Genomic DNA, 21,091 nt, shown 5'->3' with positions numbered 1-21,091 from the left:
TTCCATTCCACGAAACCGCCATTGTCATCATGACCCGCTCTCAATGAGCTGTTGGGTACACCTCCAAGCCGGGGTGGTGGCCGGGCAGAGGGGCTCCTCACTTCCCAGTAGGGGCGGCCGGGCAGAGGTGCCCCTCACCTCCCGGACGGGGTGGCTGGCCGGGCAGGGGGCTGACCCCCCCCACCTCCCTCCTGGTCGGGGCGGCTGGCCGGGCAGAGGGGCTCCTCACTTCCCAGTAGGGGCGGCCGGGCAGAGGCGCCCCTCACCTCCCGGATGGGGCGGCTGGCCAGGCGGGGGGCCGAACCCCCACCTCCCTCCCGGACAGGGCGGCAGGCTGGGCAGTGGGCTGACCCCCCCACCTCCCTCCCGGACGGGGCGGCTGGCCAGGCGGGGGGCTGACCCCCCACCTCCCTCCCGGACAGGGTGGCAGGCTGGGCGGTGGGCTGACCCCCCCACCTCCCTCCCGGACGGGGCGGCTGGCCGGGCGGGGGGGGCTCCTCACTTCCCAGTAGGGGCGGCCGGGCAGAGGTGCCCCTCACCTCCCGGACGGGGCGGCTGGCCAGGCGGGGGGTTGACCCCCCCACCTCCCTTCCGGACGGGGTGGCTGGCCGGGCGGGGGGCTGACCCCCCCACCTCCCTCCCGGACAGAGCGGCTGGCCGGGCAGAGGGGCTCCTCACTTCCCAGTAGGGGCGGCCGGGCAGAGGCGCCCCTCACCTCTCGGACCGGGTGGCCGGCCAGGCGGGGGGCCGAACCCCCACCTCCCTCCCGGACAGGGCGGCAGGCTGGGCGGTGGGCTAACCCCCCACCTCCCTTCCGGACGGGGCGGCTCGCCGGGCGGGGGGCTGGCCCCCCCACCTCCCTCCCGGACGGGGCGGCTGGCCGGGCGGGGGACTGACCCCCCCCCCCCACCTCCCTCCTGGACGGGTTGGCTGGCCGGGCGGGGGGCTGACCCCCCCACCTCCCTCCCGGACAGGGTGGCAGGCTGGGCGGTGGGCTGACCCCTCCACCTCCCTCCCGGACGGGGCGGCTGGCCGGGCTGAGGGGCTCCTCACTTCCCAGTAGGGGCGGCCGGGCAGAGGCGCCCCTCACCTCCCGGACGGGGCGGCTTGCTTGGCGGGGGGCTGACCCCCCCACCTCCCTCCCGGACGGGGCGGCTGGCCGGGCTGCGGGGGGCTCCTCACTTCCCAGTAGGGGCGGCCGGGCAGAGGTGCCCCTCACCTCCCGGACGGGGCGGCTGGCCAGGCGGGGGGTTGACCCCCCACCTCCCTTCCGGACGGGGTGGCTGGCCGGGCGGGGGGCTGACCCCCCCACCTCCCTCCCGGACAGAGCAGCTGGCCGGGCAGAGGGGCTCCTCACTTCCCAGTAGGGGCGGCCGGGCAGAGGCGCCCCTCACCTCTCGGACCGGGTGGCCGGCCAGGCGGGGGGCCGAACCCCCACCTCCCTCCTGGACAGGGCGGCAGGCTGGGCGGTGGGCTAACCCCCCCACCTCCCTTCCGGACGGGGCGGCTCGCCGGGCGGGGGGCTGGCCCCCCCACCTCCCTCCTGGACGGGGCGGCTGGCCGGGCGGGGGACTGACCCCCCCCCACCTCCCTCCTGGACGGGTTGGCTGGCCGGGCGGGGGGCTGACCCCCCCACCTCCCTCCCGGACGGAGCGGCTGGCCGGGCAGAGGGGCTCCTCACTTCCCAGTAGGGGTGGCCGGGCAGAGGCGCCCCTCACCTCCCGGACAGGGTGGCTGGCCGGGCGGGGGGCTGATCCCTCCACCTCCCTCCCGGACGGGGTGGCTGGCCGGGTGGGGGGCTGACCCCCCCACCTCCCTCCCGGACGAGGTGGCTGCCGGGCGGAGACGCTCCTCACTTCCCAGACGGGGTGGCTGCTGGGCGGAGGGGCTCCTCACTTCTCGGGCGGGGCGGCTGCCGGGCGGAGGGGCTCCTCACTTCTCAGACGGGGCGGTTGCCAGGCAGAGGGTCTCCTCACTTCTCAGACGGGGCGGCCGGGCAGAGACGCTCCTCACATCCCGGACTGGGCGGCAGGGCAGAGGTGCTCCCCACATCTCAGACGATGGGCGGCCGGGCAGAGAGGCTCCTCACTTCCCAGATGTGATGGCGGCTGGGAAGAGGCGCTCCTTGTTTCCTAGATGGAATGGCGGCCGGGCAGAGACGCTCCTCACTTTCCAGACTGGGCAGCCAGGCAGAGGGGCTCCTCACATCCCGGACGATGGGCGGCCAGGCGGAGACGCTCCTCACTTCCCAGACGGGGCGGCAGCCGGGCAGAGGCTGCAATCTCGGCACTTTGGGAGGCCAAGGCAGGCGGCTGGGAGGTGGTTGTAGCGGGCCAAGATCACGCCACTGCACTCCAGCCTGGGCACCATTGAGCACTGAGTTAACCAGACTCTGTCTGCAATCCCGGCACCTCGGGAGGCCGAGGCTGGCAGATCACTCGCGGTTAGGAGCTGGAGACCAGCCCGGCCAACACAGCGAAACCCCGTCTCCACCAAAAAAATACGAAAACCAGTCAGGCGGGGCGGTGCGCGCCTGCAATCGCAGGCACTCGGCAGGCTGAGGCAGGAGAATCAGGCAGGGAGGTTGCAGTGAGCTGAGATGGCAGCAGTACCGTCCAGCTTCGGCTCGGCATCAGAGGGAGACCGTGGAAAGAGGGGAGAGGGAGAGGGAGACGGAGAGGGAGAGGGAGAGGGAGAGGGAGAGGGAGAGGGAGAGGGAGAGGGAGAGTTATTTGTATTTTTAATAGAGCCAGGGTTTCACCATATTGGTAAGGCTGGTCTCGAACTCCCGACCTCAGGTGATCCACCCGCCTCGGCCTCCCAAAGTGCTGGGATTACAGGCATGAGCCACCATGCCCGGCCCAATTTTTTGTATCTTTAGTAGAGATGAGGTTTCACCTTGTTGGCCAGGCTGGTCTCAAACTCCTGACCTCGTGATCTGCCCGCCTCGGCCTCCCAAAGTGCTGGGATTACAGGTGTGAGCCATTGTGCCCGACCTTATTTACTTATTTTTTAGAGACAGGGTCTCACTCTGTCGTTCAGGCTGGGGTGCAGTGGCGTGATCCTAGTTCACTGCGGCCTTGACATCCTGGGCTCAAGCGATCCTCCTGCCTCAGGTTCCTGAGTAGCTGGGACTATAGGCATGCACCACCACACCCAGCTAATTAAAAAACAATTTTTTAAGAGTTGGGTTCTTACTATTTTGCCCAGGCTGGTCACTAACTCAGGCGATCCTCGCACCTTGTTTGGCCTCCCAAAGTGCTGAGATTACAGGCATGAGCCATTGTGCCTGGCCGCCCCTATTTTCTTCTAGAGATTTTAGAGTTTAGCTTTTATGTGCAAGAGTTTGATTTATTTTGAGTTAATTTTTATGTATGGCATGAGGTAAGTATGAAGGCTGTTTTTTTCTATATGAATATCCAGTTATTCCAGCTCAATTTGATGAAAAGACTAATCTGGATTTTTCCCTTCGAATCTCCATTTTTCCCATTACTTAGGTCCAAAAGTTGACAGTCCTTTTTATTTTTATTTTTTATTTTTATTTTTTGTAGACACGAGGTCTCCACCCACCTTGGCCTCCCAAAGTTCTGGGATTGCTGGTGTGAGCCACTGTGTCCAGCCCTGGGTAATATTTTTATTATTTGTACAGATGGGGTCTCCCTGTGTTGCCCAAGCTGGTCTCAAACTCCCAGGCTCAAGTGATCCTCCTGCCTCGGCTTCCCAACGTGCTGGGATTACAGATGTAAGCCAGCATACCTGGCCCTGGAGTTCTTTTTTTCCTTTTCTTTTTTTTTTTTTTTTGAGACAGAGTTTTGCTCTGTCGCCCAGGCTGGAGTGCAGTGGGGTGATCTCAGCTCACTGCATCCTCTGCCTCCCGGGTTTAAGCAATTCTCTGCCTCAGTCTCCCAAGTAGCTGGGATTACAGGCGCCCACCACCACGCCTGGCTAATTTTTTTTGTATTTTTAGTAGAGACGGGGTTTCACCATCTTGGCCAGGCTGATCTCGAACTCCTGACCTCGTGATCCACCCACCTTGGCCTCCCAAAGTACTGGGATTACAGGCGTGAACCACTGTGCTCGGCCCCTGGAGTTATTCTTAACTCCTTTTCTTCCTTCCTCTCTCTCTGTCTCTCTCTCATTCCCCACATGCAACCTATCATCAAATTTTACATATATCTTAAATATATATTAATGTGGTTTGGCTATGTCCCCACTGAAATCTCAACTTGAATTGTATCTCCCAGAATTCCCATGTGTTGTGGGAGGGACCCTGGGGGAGGTCATCGAATCATGGGGGCTGGTCTTTCCCGTGTTATTCTCATGAGAGTGAATAAGTTTCATGAGATCTGATGGGTTTATCAGGGGTTTCTGCTTTTGCTTCTTCCTCATTTTCTCCTGCCGCCACCATGTAGGAAGTGCCTTTCGCCTCCCGCCATGACTCTGAGGCCTCTGCAGCCACATGGAACTGTAAATCCAATTAAACCTCTTTTTGGCCGGGTGCAGTGGCTCACGCCTGTAATCCCAGCACTTTGGGAGGGTGAGGAGGGCAGATCAAGAGGTCAGGAGTTCGACACTTGGACACAGGTTGGGGAACATCACACACCGGGGCCTGTCATGGGGCAGGGGGAGGGGGGAGGGATAGCATTAGGAGATGTACCTAATGTAAATGACGAGTTAATGGGTGCAGCACACCAACATGGCACATGTATACATATGTAACGAACCTGCATGTTGTGCACATGTACCTTAGAACTTAAAGTATTTAAAAAAAAAAAGAGGTCAGGAGTTCGAGACCAGCCTGGCCAACATGGTGAAACTCCACCTCTACTAAAAATACAAAAAATTAGCCAGGCGTGGTGGCAGCTGTAATCCCAGCTACTCAGGAGGCTGAGGCAGGAAAATCGCTTGAACCCGGGAGGCGGAGGTTGCAGTGAGCTGAGACTGCGCCACTGCACTCCAGCCTGGGTGACAGAGTAAGACTCCATCTCAAACAAAAACAAAAAAACCCAAAAAATCTCTTTTTGTTCCCAGTTTTGGGTATGTCATTGTCAGCAGTGCAAAAATGGATGAATACAGTAAATTGGTACCAGGAGTGGAGTGTTGCTGAAAAGATAGGCAAAAATGTGGAAGTGACTTTGAAACTGTAACAGGCAGAGGTTGGAACAGTTTGGAGGGCTCAGAAGAAGACAGGAAAATGTGGGAATGTTTCAAACTTCCTAGAGACTTGTTGAATGGCTTTGCCAAAATGCTGATAGTGATATGGACAATAAAATTCAGGCTGAGGTGGTCTCAGATGGGGATGTGGAACTTGTTGGGAACTGGAGCAGAGGTGACTCTTGTTATGTTTTAGCAAAGAGACTGGCGGCATTTTGCCCCTGCCCTAGAGATCTGTAGAACTTTGAACTTGAGAGAGATGATTTAGGGTATCTGGTAGAAGAAATTTCTAAGCAGCAAAGCATTCAAGAGGTAGCTTGCAGGCTGGGAGCAGTGGCTCAAGCCTGTAATCTCAGCACTTCAGAAAGCCAAGGTGGGCAGATTACCTGAGGTCAGGAGTTCAAGACCAGCCTGGCCAACATGGTGAAACCCTATCTCTACCAAAAATACAAAAAATTAGCCATGTGCAATGGCGTGCACCTGGTGCCAGCTACTCAGGAGGCTGAGACAGAAGAACCGCTTGAACCCAGGAGGCAGAGGTTGCAGTGAGCTGAGATCACACCACTGCACTCCAGCCTGGGCAACAGAGCAAGACTCTGTCTCAAAAAAAAAAAAAAAAAAAGAAAAGAAAAGAAAAGAAAAAAATAAGAAGTAACTTGTAATAGAAATAAAAGCCCATTTTCTGGGGAGAAATTCAAGCCGGCTGCAGAAATTTGCATTACGTAGCAAGGAGCCTAATGTTAATCCCCAAGACCATGGAGGAAGTGTCTCCAGGCCATGTCAGAGAACTTCCCGGCAGCCCCTTCCATCACAGGTCCAGAGGTCCAGGAGGAAAAAGTGGTTTTGTGGGCCAGGCCCTGGGTTCCTGTGCTGTGTGCATCCTAGGGACTTGGTGTCCTGTGTCCCCGCTGCTCCAGCCATGGCTGAAAGGCACCAACACAGAGCTCAGGCTGTGGTTTCAGAGGGTGGAAGCCCCAAGCCTTGGCAGCTTCCACATGGTGTTGAGCCTGTGGGTGCACAGAAGTCAAGAATTCAGGTTTGGGAACCTCTGCCTAGATTTCAGAAGATGTTTGGAAATGCCTGGATGCCCAGGCAAAAGTTTGCTGCAGGGGCAGGGCCCTCATGGAGAACCTCTGCTAGGGTGGTGCAGAAGGGAAATGTGGGGTTCAGAGCCCCCACACAGAGTCCCTACTGGGGTACTGCCTAGTGGAGCTGTGAGAAGAGGGCCACCATCCTCCAGACTCCGAAATGGTAGATCCACTGACAGCTTGCACTGTGTGCCTGGAAAAGCCACAGATACTCACCACCAGCCCGTGAAAGCAGCCAGGAAGAAGCCTGTACCCTGCAAAGCCACAGGAGTGGAGCTGCCCAAGACCATGGGAACCCATCTCTTGCATCAGCGTGACCTGGATGTGAGACCCAGAGTCAAAGGAGATCATTTTGGAGCTTTAAAATTTGACTGCCCCACTGGATTTCAGACTTGCACAGGCCCTGTAACCCCTTTGTTTTGGCCAATTTCCCCCATTTGGAACGGCTGTATTTACCCAATACCTGTGCCCCCACTGTATCTAGGAAGTAACTCGCTTGCTTTTGATTTTACAGGCTCATAGGCAGAAGGGACTTGCCTTGTCTCAGACAAGACTTTGGACTGTGGAATTTTGGGTTAATTCTGAAATTAGTTAAGACTTTGGGGGACTGTTGGGAAGGCATGATTGGTTTTGAAATGTGAAGACATGAGATTTGGAGGGGGCGGGGCGAAATGATATGGTTTGGCTGTGTCCCCACCAAAATCTGAACTTGAATTGTATCTCCCAGAATTCCCACGTGTTGTGGGTGGGACCCAAGAGGAGGTCATTGAGTCATGGGGGCCAGTCTTTCCTACGCTATTCTTGTAATAGTGAATAAGTCTCACGAGATCTGAAGGGTTTATCAGGGGTTTCCGCTTTTGTTTCTTCCTCACTTTCTCTTGCCACTGCCATGTAAGAAGTGTCTTTCACCTCCCGCCATGATTCCAAGGCCTCCTCAGCCATGTGGAACTGTAAGTCCAATTAAACCTCTTTTTGTTCTCAGTTTCGGGTATGTCTTTATTAGCAGTGTGAAAACGGACTAATACATATATCCATTAAATATATATCTATACTTAACCACTTCTCTCCACCTCCACTGCTCCACTCTAAGCCACCACCATCACTTGCTTGGACTACTGCAGTAGTGTTCTCCCTGATCGCCTGGCTTCTACTCTCATTCCCTGCAGTCCATCCTCCCATAGCAGTCAGGGACCATGTTAAATCTAACACAGACCATGTCCCTCCTCTGCTCAAAACCCTCCCATGGCTCCTCATTCTTCTTAGAGTAAAAGCAAAATCTTTCCTCTGGTCCTTAAGCCCCTTGGTCACCTGGCTTTCTGGCTTTGCCAATAATCTCTATTGTGGTTTTTTTTTTTTTTTTTTTTTTTTTTTGACAGAGTCTTGCTCTGTCACCCAGGCTGGAGTGCAGTGGTGCAATCTCAGCTCATTGCAACCTCTGCCTCCTGGGTTCAAGTGATTCTCCTGTCTCAGCCTCCCAAGTAACTGGGATTACAGGTGTACACCACCATGCCTGGCTAATTTTCTTTTCTTTTTTTTTTTTTTGTATTTTTAGTAGAGACCAGGTTTCACCATGTTGGCCAGGCTGGTCTCGAACTCCTGACCTCAAGTGATCTACCTGCCTCGGCCTCCTGAAGTGCTGGGATTATAGGCGTGAGCCACTGCGCCCGGCCAGCTGACCTATTTTCCTACTATTCTTCCCATTGCTCACTTGGCTCCACTGGTCTCCTCGTTGTTCTTCAAACATGCCCAGGATGGCCCCATCTCAGGGCTTTTGCACTTGCTGTTCCCTCTGCCTGGGACCTCCTTCTCCCAGATAGCCACATGACTCCCTCCCTCATTCCTCCAGGTCTGTCCTCAGAGAGGCCTTCCCTGACCACCTTGTCTAAAAGCTGCACTTCCAGCTTGGGCAAGATAGCAAGACCCCCCCCGCCCCATCTCTACAAAAAATTAAAAAAAATTAGCCGGGTGTGGTGGTACACACCTGTAGTCCCAACTACTTGGGAGGCTGAGGTGGGAGGCTCGGTTGAACCCAGGAGTTCAGGTTACAATGAGCTGTGATTGTGCCACTGCACTCCAACCTGGGTGACAAAAAAACACAAAACACAAAAAACAAACAAACAAAAAAACTGCACTCCCAGGCTTTCTGCCCCATTGCCTTAGAGTACAGTCCTAGCATGAATCACTTCCAGAACTCATTTGTGTTGTCTTGATTCCTGGCTGCACCTGCTTACCTGGTTCAGGTACACTGCCTGGCACACAGTAGGCGCTTAGTGAGAGGCTGTACAATGGAGAGCTGACCCTGGTCTGTCCTGTTCTTCCTGCTTTCAGGCCAGGACTGAATAGTGATTGGGAGGTGGGGGTGGTGGAGAAGAGGCGGCAGGAACAGGAAGGAACGGTTCAAGGAGGTGGGCAGGGCAAAAACAACAGCAATTCCTATTTCTTGAGAGCTTTCTGTTGTGCCGTGCACTTTACATATCATGATCGTCTTTATTTTCCGGATGAGGAAACGGAGGCTTAGAAAAGTGAAATGATTTCTCTAAGCTCACAGTGTTCAGTGGCCTAGTGCGACTCGAACTCAAGTCTGCCTAATTCCAGAACTTTCTCTCTTCACCTGGAGCCAGGGGAAGCTTGCGAGGCGCCCTGTCCGTATGGAACAGGGCTGTACGCAAATGTCCTGGATTCAGCTGCTTTTTCTGCCAATCACACATTTTTCAGGAATTAGAGCTATTTTTCTAATTTAACTGGGCATTAAATTTGCTAAACCTGGCAACCCAGGTTTAGCAAATATTTTTATTATTTGTAGAGATGGTGGTCTCCCTCTGCTGCCCAGGCTGGTCTTGAACTACTAGGCTCAGGCAATCCTCCTGCCTCGTCCTGGGGGGAGTTCGGACTTAAGCCTAGGACTTCAGCGAATGGCCCGCCCAGGACCCCCAAATGCTTTTGCAGGCTAATCCACGACCTGGGCCAGTCCTTACCTTTGCAATCGCAATGAGCTTCCCGGGCTCCAATCCGCTTTTCTGGGCTAGGGCACTGGGGAGTCGCGAGCCAGGAGCGGACCCTTTAAGAGTGATTTCGAGGGCGGGCTCACGGGGGCGAGCCGGTTCGGGGCCTGCCAATCGGGAGGCGGGAAGAACGCGGGGGCGGGACCGGCGCGAGCAGGCTGGGAAGGGTTAAAGGGGCGCGCCCGTGGGTCGCGGACTGTCCGGTTGCTCCCGCCTCCTTCCGTCGGATCCGCGCTCTCCCGCGGCTGCGCCGGCCCGGCCGCCCAGGAGACAAAGCGCTGCCGCCGCCGTCGCCGCCGCCGCCGCAACCGGGCCAGTCCCGAACCATGGCCGGGCCACCCCGCAACCTCGCGCCTCCCGTCCCGTCGCCGCCCTAGGCCTGCGCTGCGAGGTAAGGCGGGCCTGGCGGGGGGACCTGCACGAGGACATGGGACCCGGGTCGGGCCGCCCTGGGCCTCGGGGTCCCCCGGCCACCTGGAGAGCGCGTTGCGGGGATCTTCCCCGCTGGGACTCCGCACCAGTGGTGACTTCTCCAGCTGCCGAGGCGAACTTGGCCGATGACCACCCTCCCCTCCCTCAGCCCATAGGGACGTCTGCCGCTGGTGGGGACTGCGGACAAGCCCCCCATTCTGCCGCTGATCACCCATCTGGGGCTCTGGCTGTCGTTTAAGGAACTTAAGAGAGCTCCCACGCACAACACACAAAGGGACAGAGGGCAGCCGGGAGCAGGGCCACACCTGGAGCAGCAGCCCCTGCCGTGGACAAGGGGGCTGCCTGTGTCTGGACGGCGGTGCTGGCGTGTCCCTGGGGTCCTTGCTGGGGCGGTGACGGCCAGGCTGCTCTTTAATGTTCTTGGCACACATGTTTTTCAGCCTGTGCCTGCCACACCCTCTTCCCCACGCCCGCTGCTGGGGGACACTGAGGGCAGCTGGATTCAACCCCAGGACCTGCGGTTCTGGCTTCTTTTCGTTGAAGTGAGTGCCAAAATGCCATGCTTCAGTCTCCCAGGAGACCTGGGTTCCGGGGCCAGCTGTGCCCCTGGAGATCTTGGATGAATTATTTGCCTTTTTGACAGCTCTTTCCCTGAAAGCTCACTACCCACCAAGTATTTTGCAAAATGACTCTTCAGGAGTCAATTCACTCAGCCCTTAGAGGGATGGAAGTTAACGTCCCCATTTTGCAGATGAGGGTGAGAAAAAACTCCGACTCACAGCAGCTAATATGTGCAATCCATTTCCCATAGTTTGCCAGTGGGTTTTCCTTCTTTTAGCTCATGAACCCTCGCCACACAGCCCAATTTAACAGATGAGGACACTGAGACTTGGAAAGGTGAAACGACTTGTCCAAGGTCCTCCAGCCTGGACCTGCGGAGGCAGGAACTTTGCCTTGGGAGCAGAGCTGGGCCAGGCTCCCTCCAGCTTCCTGTCTGGCCATGGGCTGTTGAATCAGCAGCAGTGCCCACAGTGGACTCTGAACTTCTTGGAAAACAGTGTGGGGAGATAAGGCAGGGGCCAGGCCTTCGCTCCAGGCAAGGCTGGCGCCTGTGCCCCTGCAGCTTCCTGTCTTCCCCGTTCTGGTGGAGGCAGGGGTCATGGGCAGAGCTGGGTCCTGTGCCTGCTGGTGACCTTGAACCAGTTTGTCCTCCATCTAGGCAGTCGGGGGAGGAGGGTTGCTGAATAGGAGGGAAGTTGCTATTCCTTTGGCCTTGATGGGGTGGAGAGACCCCAAGATCAGCCCCTTTATTTGGGTGGCTTGCCTGGAGCATGTGATTCTGGGCACAGTTGTATGCCTCTAGCCAACTTATTGAACCTCCCTGTGTCCATTTCCACATCTGTGAATGTGGGGTGAGATCCCTTGTCTTGGGGCTGTTGAAAGGTTTCAGAAGATACTGCAGAATGAATCAAACAGCTGTGTGAGTACCTACTGCATGCCAGGCACTAGAATTCAGACCACAAACGCCCCTGCAGGCAGAAATGACCCAGGTATTAATTTCAGGTGGAGGCACAGGAGAGGGACTGGAGGTCCTCTTGTGCATAGGGTGGCCAGGGACCACCTCTCTGAGGAGGTGACAGCTAGGCTGAGACCAAAGGATGGGGAGCTGGCCTTGTGAAGACCTGCAGGCAGATAGCCGAGACCAAGTCTCGGAAGTGGAGATGTGTCTGGTGTATTTGAGGAACAGAAAGGAGGCCAGGATGGCTGGAGCTGAGTGAACAAGGGGGAAAGAGGTAGGGAAAGGGAACTTGGAAGCCACGGGAGGCTTGGATTTTTTTTTTTTTTTTTTTTTTTTTGAGACAGAATCTCACTATGTCACCCAGGCTGGAGTGCAGTGGTGTGATCACTCCCAAGTTCAAGGGGTCCTTCCATGTTAGCCTCCCAGATAGCTAGGACTAGAGGCTTGTATCACCATGCCCAGCTATTTTTTTTTCTATTTTTTATAGAGATAGGGTCTTGCTATGTTGTCCAGGCTGGTCTCTAACTCAAGCGATCCTCCCCCCTCAGCCTCCCAAAGTGCCAGCATTATAGGTGTGAGCCACCGCACCCTGCCTAAGGATTTAATTTTATGCTGAGAGAAGTAGGGAGCCATGGGAGAGTTTAGAGCAGAGGAGGAGTGTGATTGGACTTAATTTTCACAGGATTTATTTGTGGGGAGTGGATTTCAGTGTGGCTCAGAGAAGAGCTTAGGAAGGAGGCTTGGATCTTACCTTGAGGAACATGGACAGGGAGGGGCAAGGAGACTTATGAGGAGGCTACAGCAGCCATCCCAGTGAATGGTGATGGGGCCTAGAATGGGGAGGTGGAGTGGACAGATTAGGCAACTGATTTGGAAGATGCTGGAGAGGGGGATCAACTGAACTTGATGTGCGATCAGATGCGGGGGTGAGAGGGAAACCAAGGGGCATTTGCTGAGATTGGAAGCACAACATGGGGATGTTTGGGGAAAAGCCAAGAAAAATGTGAACTGCAACCGCGCTCAGCAGGCACTGTGTGCCTGGCCCCATGCTCCGCAAAGTCCATATAGTCACTGTATCATTGTCACAACAGCCCTGACTTAGGCACTGTTACGATCCCATTTTACAGATGCAGAAACAGAGGCCCAGAGAGGTGAATAGCCTGCCTGGGGTCCCCCAGCCCAGATGCTGCAGAGCTGACATTTGAATCCAGAGAAGAGCGAGCTGAGGCTGGAGCTGAGCAGAGGGCAGGGAGGCAAGTGGTGGCCTGAGAGGTAGGAGCGGAACTGGGCGAGCAGGGCGGGAGGGTCCTGTGAGAACCGGGGCCAGCATCCACATGGGAGTTGATGGGTGCTGGTGTGGGGAATGCGTGAATCCCTGCGGCTTAGAGAGGGACAGCTGTAGCTGAGAGGCAGGGTGGGGATTCAACACCTGGAGACGTTGGGGGCTCTGGCCTTGGCCTCCCACTAGGTCAGGACAAACTGACCTCAGTTTCTTTTTTTATTTTAAGTTCCATGATACATGTGCAGAACATGCAGGCTTGTCACATAGGTATACGTGTGCCATGGTGGCTTGCTGCACCATTGACCCATTCTCTACGTTCCCTCCCCTCACCCCCCATCCCCCAACAGGCCCCGATATGTGTTCTGCCCCTCCCTGTGTCCATGTGTCTCATTGTTCAACTCCCACTTATGAGTAAGAACATGCGGTATTTGGTTTTCTCTTCCTGTGTTAGTTTGCTGAGGATGATGGCTTCCAGCTCCATCTATTTCCCCGCCAAGGACATGATCTCATTCCTTTTTATGGCTGGGTAGTTTTCCATGGTGTGTATGTACCACATTTCCTTTATTCAGTCTATCATTGATGGGCATTTGGGTTGGTTGATCTCAGTTTCTAAGTCACAACTCATGTTCCATCTTCTAGGAAGCCTTCCCTGACTGCCTATGTGGCTGACAGGAGGTGGCAAGGACAACCCCCTCCACCCTAGGACAGGTAGTCTGGCAGGGCCTCACTGCGGTCACCTGCTCCCAGGAGAGCCACCACCCTGACCTCATTCCACCAGGCTCTGAGAAAGACACCACCCAGGCAGGGTAATGAACACTGAGTGACTACCGCGTACCAGGACTTTATATCCTTTGCTTCTTGAAAAATGTAGCTACCATCCTATGCAGGCTGAGGCTCTGCAGTGGGAGATAAGGCGGGCTCTCAAAATGGCCATGGAAAACCCCAGGGGAAGGTGGCCAGGCCAGGGACGCAGATGCCACCTCCCGACAAGTCCTTCCTGGCCAGCGTTGCCCCATCGTATACTCCTTGGGGGAAGGTGGATGGGGTCACTGTGGCCGACGGCATGGAGTTAGAGTCCTCTATGCTAAATGGCACGGGACGACCCCCTGCCCCTCCTTCCTGTAAGTCAGCCTAGCCCTGGGCCTGCATCTTTCCCCAAATTCTTTCTTTTTTTTTGAGACGGAGTCTGGCTCTGTCCCCAGGCTGGAGTGTAGTAGTGCGATCTCGGCTGACTGCAACTTCTGTCTCCTGGGTTCAAGCACTTCTCCTGCCTCAGCCTCCCAAGTACCTGGGATTATAGGCACCCCCCACCATGCCTGGCTATTTTTTTTTTTTTTTTTGAGATGGAGTCTTGCTCTGTCGCCCAGGCTGGAGTGCAATGGCGCAGTCTCGGCTCACTGCAACCTCCGCCTCTTGGGTTCAAGCGATTCTTCTGCCTCAGTCTCCCAAGTAGCTGGGATTATGGGCGTGCACCACCTCACCTGGCTGTTTTTTAGTAGAGATGGGGTTTTGCCATGTTGGCCAGGCTGGTCTCGAACTCCTGACCTCAGGTGAGAAGGATTGGCCTTACAGGCGTGAGCCACTGTGCCCAGCCCCTGTCTTACTATTTTCCATAGAACATGAGACTACCTGGCAGACGTCTTATCTGTTTGTTAACTGTCTGCTCCCTTTCACTTGCCAGTGGCATTTCAACACCACGAGGGCAGGGACCGTGTCCATCTTTTTTTTTTTTTTGAGACAGAATGTCACATTATTGCCCGGGCTGGAGTGCAATGGCATAATCTCGGCTCGCTGCAACCTCCGCCTCCTGGGTTTAGGTGATTCTCCTGCCTCAGCCTCCCGAGTAGCTGGGATTATAGGCGCCCGCCACCACGCCTGGCTTATTTTTTGTATTTTTTAGTAGAGAAGGGGTTTCACTGTGTTGGCCAGGCTGGTTGACCCTGTCCATCTTGTTATTGCTATATCCCTAGGCCTGGAACAATGCCTGGCACACAATAGATGCTTAATAAACATTTTATGAATGAAACCAATCTCTACAACTCTCCAAAGTTGGTTCTGCTCATCCATTTCATGGATGAACAAACCAACGTCGAACCACAAAGTCAGGGCTGGGACCTGGCAGGGACTGCAGGCCAGCTGGTCTTGTTCTTGGGATGATGGAAACAGCAGCGCCTGAAATGAGGCCTGGGTTTGGATTTCAGCCCTGCCCAACCTGCTCTGTGACACCAGGGAAGCAGTTAACCTCTCTGTGCCTCTGTTTCCTCATCTGTTGCACTGGCGCCAGGCCAGTCCCTGTGACCTAAGGTCTATTGTGAGATAAAGTGAGTTCATTCCTCTGAAATGTCTGGCATGCAGCAGGAACTCACAACATTATTTCAGGGATACAGGAGGGTAGGAGGTTATGAGGCTGTCTGGGGAGGCCTGTGAGACCCAGGTTCCAGTCCTGTCTCTGCTTCTTAGGAGTTGTGGGCGCATAGGCCAGCTGCTTCCACCCTATGAGCGTCAGTTTCCTCATCTGTGAAACAGGGATATAGAGTGGCTGCAAGGTCCCCTTGGGGCACTGGGTGACCTAGCGTCAGTGGCCTTGTGCATAACAGCCCTTCTATGGGGTCCAGGCCCCAGGCTCCCCTCCAGGCCCCGCGATTGCCACCATGAAGCTGAACGAGCGCAGCCTGGCCTTCTACGCCACCTGTGACGCCCCAGTGGACAATGCAGGCTTCCTGTACAAGAAGGGTGGGCGGCACGCGGCCTACCACCGGCGCTGGTTCGTGCTGCGCGGGAACATGCTCTTCTACTTCGAGGACGCTGCCAGCCGTGAGCCCGTGGGCGTCATCATCCTGGAGGGCTGCACCGTGGAGCTGGTGGAGGCCGCCGAGGAGTTCGCCTTCGCTGTGCGCTTCGCGGGGACCCGGGCGCGCACCTACGTGCTGGCCGCTGAGAGTCAGGATGCCATGGAGGGCTGGGTCAAGGCCCTGTCGCGTGCCAGCTTCGACTACCTGCGGCTGGTGGTGCGCGAGCTGGAGCAGCAGCTGGCGGCTGTACGTGGCGGGGGTGGCATGGCCCTGCCCCAGCCCCAGTCCCTGCCCTTGCCCCTGTCCCTGCCCTCTGCCCTGGCCCCAGTCCCGTCCCTGCCCTCTGCCCCGGACCCGGTCCCATCCCTGCCCTCTGCCCCGGCCCCGGTCCCGTCCCTGCCCTTGCCCCGCCGGCCCAGTGCCCTCCCGCCCAAGGAGAATGGCTGCGCTGTCTGGAGCACTGAGGCCACCTTCAGGCCTGGACCCGAGCCCCCTCCACCACCGCCTCGCCGCCGGGCCTCGGCACCCCATGGGCCCCTGGACATGGCCCCCTTCGCCCGGCTGCATGAGTGCTATGGCCAGGAGATCCGGGCCCTGCGTGGCCAGTGGCTCAGCAGCCGGGTCCAGCCCTGAGGCCGCCAGGGCGCCTGTTTTAGGGGGACACAAGCTCTACGCCCTCTGGGACAGGCCGGGTCCTGGAGAGACTGGGGGAGCAGATCCTGAGGGAAATCATGGGCAAGGCTGGCCCCCAGGCCCTGAGTGGCCTGGTTTTGGGGGATGCAGGCTCTGAGAAGGTGCTGGATTCTGAGTGGGCCTTTAGGACCATGTGACCCAGAAGGCCTACCCTTGAGGGGAACCTCACGTGCAACACTAAGGAGAATCCAGGGCCTGAGGGGGAGGTTTCCTGAGAACTCCGGCCCCAGGCTGGCCTGAGCTGCCCGGCAGAGGCCTGTGCTGGCAACAGGCATTGCCGGGCCTGCAGCTCAGAGGGTCACTGGGACTGAGGGCGATCTGTGGCCTGAAAAGCAAATGCACAGTTAATGCAGCTCCTGACCGGGCCTTCAGGGTGGACAGAGGGAGGATCGGTCGTGGCAGCCACATCTGGGCCTGGCCTTGCTCCAGGACCTGCCAGAGGAGCTGGCCTGGCTCTGTGCCTGCCTGCCTCCAGGAGCAGGACGGTGGCTTGGAGGGTAGTGACTGGGGACACAGGTGCAGGTGTTAGTGCAGGACCGGAAGGGTGAGGTGGCCTGGTCCCCGGGGCTCCTGGCCTGGGCTGGCTGAGGCAGGACTCTGCCAAGTCCCCTGCCAGGCCTCATGGTGGTGCTCCTGGTGGCAGTGGCTCTCTGGCCGCGGGCCCTGTCTGTCTCCGTGGTGGCTCTCACAGGGCTCTCCAGACACTCCTTGACTGCATCCTTCAGTCTTGGCCCCTGGGCCTGGGGCCTCTTGGGAGCTTGCCTGACCTCCCTTCCTGGGCTGGGTAGCCATGGCCCGAGGTGACCTTCTAGCAGGTTCCCCCAGGGAGGGGAGGCCACCAGCTGTCTCACCGCCTAGGAAGTCCCAGGTGCTGACCTAGTGGCGGAGAAAAAACAGCCACACACCGAGTGTGGCTTCCAGAGCCCCTCTTCAGCTCCAGGCAGTCCCCTCTAACATGTCCCCTCCTGAGCTCAGCCCCCACCCCCATACTCCTGGTGGGGACCAGGTCTTGCTTGGCTTCGGGGCTGACCGCCGGTCCCCTTTCTTTTCACCACAGTGCCCATTTTTCATCCAGGGAGAACCTCGGGGCTGGGACACCTCCTGGCCCTCACCCTGGGTCATGTTTACAGTCCTCAGTGCCCCACACCGGTGGCCCCCTGAGGACACCTCCACCCTGACCTTGATTTTCCCAAACGCTGCCTCTTGGTGACAGACTCAGCCCGAAACCCCTTTCTTCTGTCTCTGGAGACCCTTGAGCTTGGGGAAATATGGAGGGGTGTGTGTCTGCAATCAAGGCCTCTGCAGCTCACGGCTGGCCCGGTGGGCTGGGACTTCCGTCTGAATTTTAAATACTTAGGGTTCATTTTTTTTTCTCTGGCAACAAAGCTTGATGTTTTCACTGCTTTAGTTTCCTGTTTGCTGGTGGGAGGGGATACGGTCTGTGACTCTGGACTTGCTCTGGGGGAACAGTTGTCACTGCCCCCGGGGAGAGGGGCAGCTTGGGCTGGAGAAGCACAGCCAGAGACAGAGCCCCTTGAGAGGGATCCTTGGCTGCTTCATTGTCTTCCCCCCAGCAAGCCCTGCTCTCCTCCACAGGCACCTCTGGGGTCTTGGTACGGTCCCCGCTCACCTCCTTCCAGAGTCCTGAGTGGTGTGGGTGTGGGTGGCACAGGATCTGGGGCATGGGAGGGGTTCGGAGCTGCCCAGAGCCCCGTGTCCTGGCAGACTCAGCTGGTGGGCTGGGGTGTTAACCCCAGTCTTGGCGTAGGTTTACAGACTCTCAAGGTACGTTGGCCCTGGTCTCCTGGGAGAGAGGGGTGAGGGATGTCCCCTACCAAAGCACAAGGTGGGATCAGGCTGCCTCCTGGGTTGGGTGTCGGGGGAGCTGTCCGGCAGCCTGGCAGGGAGATGCAAGGGCTAAAGTAAAATTTTGTCAAGTAATGGCTGATTGTGTCATTTTTTTCCCCATCAAAATCCTTGATTGATTTCCCTGGCAGAGCCCAGAGCAGGCTGTGCAAGGGCAGGGACTAGTGTGTGGTCCCACATGGCTGGTGCCCTGCCAGGCACGTTCTCACTTCTCAAGGCAGATGCTGGTCCCGTTTTACAGATGTGGAAACTGGCTCACTGAGGTTATGAAACTTGCCAAAGCCACATAGCTAGAGAGTATAAGAGCAGGGATGTAAATCTCTGAAATCCCGTGACAGGACAGAGTCTTCAGGAGGAATATGAGGGAAAACGGAGCCCAAAGTTCCTTTTCAAAGGCAGGGAAAAGCCAAAGATTTGAAAGCTAACTGGGCTGAAGACCTGAGAGTTGGGAGGGACATTAACAACAGTCCTGATCAGGATGGCAGATGGAAGAGTCGAAACTGCGTGCTTCTCACTGATAAGTTCATGGAGGCTGTGGAGGGAGCTGGAGTGAAGAGGATTCTAGCACCAATGCAAGTTCAGAGGGAAAGAGTCTGTGATTGATTAGTAAAAATCTGCCATGAGCACCACATGGCTGGTAGTGGTGCTCATGCCATGTATCCGCTCTCTGACCGATTGAGTCTGTCTACTGGGTTAATGGGTTCACAGAAGGGGCCTGTCTACTGGGTTAATGGGTTCACAGAAGGGGCTGGCTCAAGGTGGCCTAGCATGATGGACTTAAGCCCTAGGTCCTCTTCACGTGGACTCAGCTTGGGTCACAGGTCTCCCTTGCCAGCCTGGAAAAATCCTGTACATTTAGGAACATGTGGCTTAGCGTGAGCAACCTAAAGTCCTCATGTTCAAGTTCTAGAAATGAAAAGTATGAAGATCAAGGAATCATGGCCCTTGTGAGCATCTAGTGCATGCTGAATAATTTTTTCCATCTCTTGTGGGACCACAGCTGACAGATGGAGGCTGGGGAAGTGGCTCCCCACACAAGCTGAGTCAGGGCACTGCCTGTGGCATTTGTGACCGCAGCCACCGTACAGCATGGGGCAAAGAGTGGGGGAAATAGCGGGAGAGAAAAACAGCTCCAAGAGGGAGGGTCAACAGCAAAATGCTGGACATCCAACTGCTGATGTGTCAGTGATTCCTCCGGACCCAGGGGAGGTGTTCAGGGCACAAGTCTAAGGGGGCACTGTATGTGGTCAGAAGGAATATTCTGAGAAGCCACTTGGGGTAGAGGGCAAGGCCCTCAAGCAGGACACTGCAGCGAGAGGTTAGGCTGATTGCCAAACATCCATCCACCCTAAATACTTAGTCAAATTCAATCGGTTACGCTGCCATAGGCTCTCAGGGAATAGCTAAACTTTACTGCCAGAGAGTGACCATGTGGCCTGATTTTGGCCAATGAGATGTGAGTTGGAAGAGTCTTCTTCCTTCCAAAACACACACACAATAAAGAGCTCTTCATTGGCCAGGTGCGGTGGCTCACGCCTGTAATCCCAGCCCTTTGGGAGGCCAAGGCAGGCAGATCACGAGGTCAGGAGTTCGAGACCAGCCTAGCCAACATAGTGAAACACTGTTTCTACTAAAAAATACAAAAATTACCCAGGCATGGTGGTATGCGTCTGTAGTCCCAGCTACTCGGGAGGCTGAGGCAGGAGAATCGCTTGAACCTGGGAGGTGGAGGTTGCAGTGAGCCGAGAGAGTGCCACTGCACTCCAGCCTGGGCAACAGAGCGACACTCTGTCTCAGAAAAAAAAAAAAAAAAAAAAAATCTCTTCATTGTTCTCTGTGGGGAGGGAGAAGGGGAGTAATGTCTGTGATGCCTGGAACTGTGGCAGCCATCTTGCAATCTTGAAGCTGACCACTCTAAAGAAAGTGCTCCATACTGAGTTTGGCACACACTGCAGGGTGGTTCTGGGTAACCAACTGCAGGGTTGTTGTTGGCTCAGTAGGGTGCAGGTTGGAGCTAGAATGGGATTCCCTGTTACAGTAAAGGGGCCACTGCTTCTTATCCCTTCCTAAAGAGTAAACAAATATTGAAGGAAGATCATGTCCCCCTATGGCCCTGCATCTTGGATGTTCCTAAGTGAGGCTGCTTTGTCCCCACTATGTGCTGTGTGGCTAGATCTGGTGCTGTCTGCTCCCCCTAACGACTCCACGGATGACCTCACCTCACTCACCTTGCACAAACTTTGTTATGAAAAAGTTCCTGCGGCCAGGCGCAGTGGCTCATGCCTGTAATTTCAGCACTTTGGGAGGCTAAGGGGGCAGATCATCTGAGGTCGGGAGTTCGAGACCAGCCTGACCAACATGGAGAAACCCTGCCTCTACTAAAAATACAAAATTAGCCGGGCATGGTGGTGCATGCCTGTAGTCTCAGCTACTCAGGAGGCTGAGGCAGGAGAATTGCTTGAAACTGGGAGGCGGAGGTTATCCAGCCTGGGCAACAAGAGCAAAACTCCGTCTCAAAAAAAGAAAAAAGAAAAAAGAAAAAAAAAAAGAAAAAGTTCCTGCTACCTGTCCCAACTTCTAAAATCTCAGCATTCAACATGAAACTCTTCGAAGATGGTAAAATAATAAGTTGTCTAAGCCTAGCTGTAGGTTTTGCACTTTTCTGATGAAGACTTTTTTAAAAGGTGGGCAAAATATTTGCAAGTCATTTGCAATCTGATAGGCAGACTATTGACAGAACTCCTAAGACTCAACAACAACAAAAAAAACCTGATTTAAAATTGGGCAAAAGTCCGGGCGAGGTTGTTCATGCCTGTAACCCCAGCACTTTGGGAGGCTGAGGCGGGCAGATCACCTGAGGCCAGGGGTTTGAGACCAGCCAGGCCAACGTGGTAAAACCCTGTCTCCACTAAAAATACAAAAATTAGCCAGGCGTGGTGGCGGGTCCCTGTAGTCCCAGCTACTCGGGAGGCTGAGGCAGAAGAATCATTGGAACCCAGGAGGTGGAAGTTGCAGTGAGCCAAGATGGCACCACTGCACTCCAGCCTGGGTGACAGAGCAAGATTCCGTCTCAAAAAACAAAACAAATAGTCCAGGTGCAGTGGCTCACGCCTGTAATCCCAGCACTTTGGGAGGCCGAGATGGGAGGATCACCTGGGGTCAGGAGTTTGAGACCAGCCTGGCCAACATGGTGAAACCCTGTCTCTACTAAAAATACAAAATTAGCTGGGCATGGTGGCAGGTAGCCGTAATCCCAGCTACTC

General features: G+C 55.9%; 1 protein-coding gene and 1 long non-coding RNA gene across 8 annotated transcripts; one reads left to right on the top strand and one right to left on the bottom strand.

The window, feature by feature from the left end:
* Positions 1-4,920: 4,920 nt before the first annotated feature.
* On the bottom strand, positions 4,921-9,298 carry LOC134756590 (uncharacterized). Of its 2 annotated transcripts, XR_010129424.1 has the most exons (4): positions 9,218-9,298; positions 8,224-8,320; positions 6,459-6,560; positions 4,921-6,161 (listed from the first exon to the last, which is right to left on the bottom strand). It is a non-coding gene; the product is annotated as an uncharacterized lncRNA (long non-coding RNA). The 2 variants fall into 2 exon arrangements; XR_010129425.1 differs by lacking the exon at positions 8,224-8,320 and having other exon boundaries at positions 9,218-9,290.
* A 72-nt stretch (positions 9,299-9,370) lies between these two features.
* PHETA1 (PH domain containing endocytic trafficking adaptor 1) lies at positions 9,371-17,903 on the top strand. 6 transcript variants are annotated; one of them, XM_063694335.1, is made up of 6 exons: positions 9,418-9,635; positions 10,117-10,218; positions 12,323-12,467; positions 12,929-13,016; positions 13,117-13,283; positions 15,093-17,903. In XM_063694335.1, exon 6 carries the CDS (start codon positions 15,129-15,131, stop codon positions 15,900-15,902), a length of 774 nt encoding a protein of 257 aa, XP_063550405.1. In that variant the 5' UTR covers positions 9,418-9,635; positions 10,117-10,218; positions 12,323-12,467; positions 12,929-13,016; positions 13,117-13,283; positions 15,093-15,128; the 3' UTR covers positions 15,903-17,903. The 6 variants fall into 6 exon arrangements, with proteins under 6 accessions (XP_063550404.1, XP_018895017.1, XP_055215033.1 ...); XM_063694334.1 differs by lacking the exon at positions 10,117-10,218 and having other exon boundaries at positions 9,371-9,635; positions 12,929-13,020; XM_055359058.2 differs by lacking the exon at positions 10,117-10,218 and having other exon boundaries at positions 9,409-9,635.
* Positions 17,904-21,091: the final 3,188 nt, after the last annotated feature.

This window comes from Gorilla gorilla, chromosome 10, assembly GCF_029281585.2.
Source record: "Gorilla gorilla gorilla isolate KB3781 chromosome 10, NHGRI_mGorGor1-v2.1_pri, whole genome shotgun sequence".
Lineage (NCBI taxonomy): Eukaryota > Metazoa > Chordata > Mammalia > Primates > Hominidae > Gorilla > Gorilla gorilla.
Note: the sequence above shows the minus strand (reverse complement) of the source record. Positions and strands in the feature narration are given on the sequence as shown.

Bases quoted from the DNA above. Each gene is read 5' to 3' on its own strand.
- PHETA1 (XM_063694332.1), top strand. From the start codon at position 15,187: ATGCAGGCTTCCTGTACAAGAAGGGTGGGCGGCACGCGGCCTACCACC.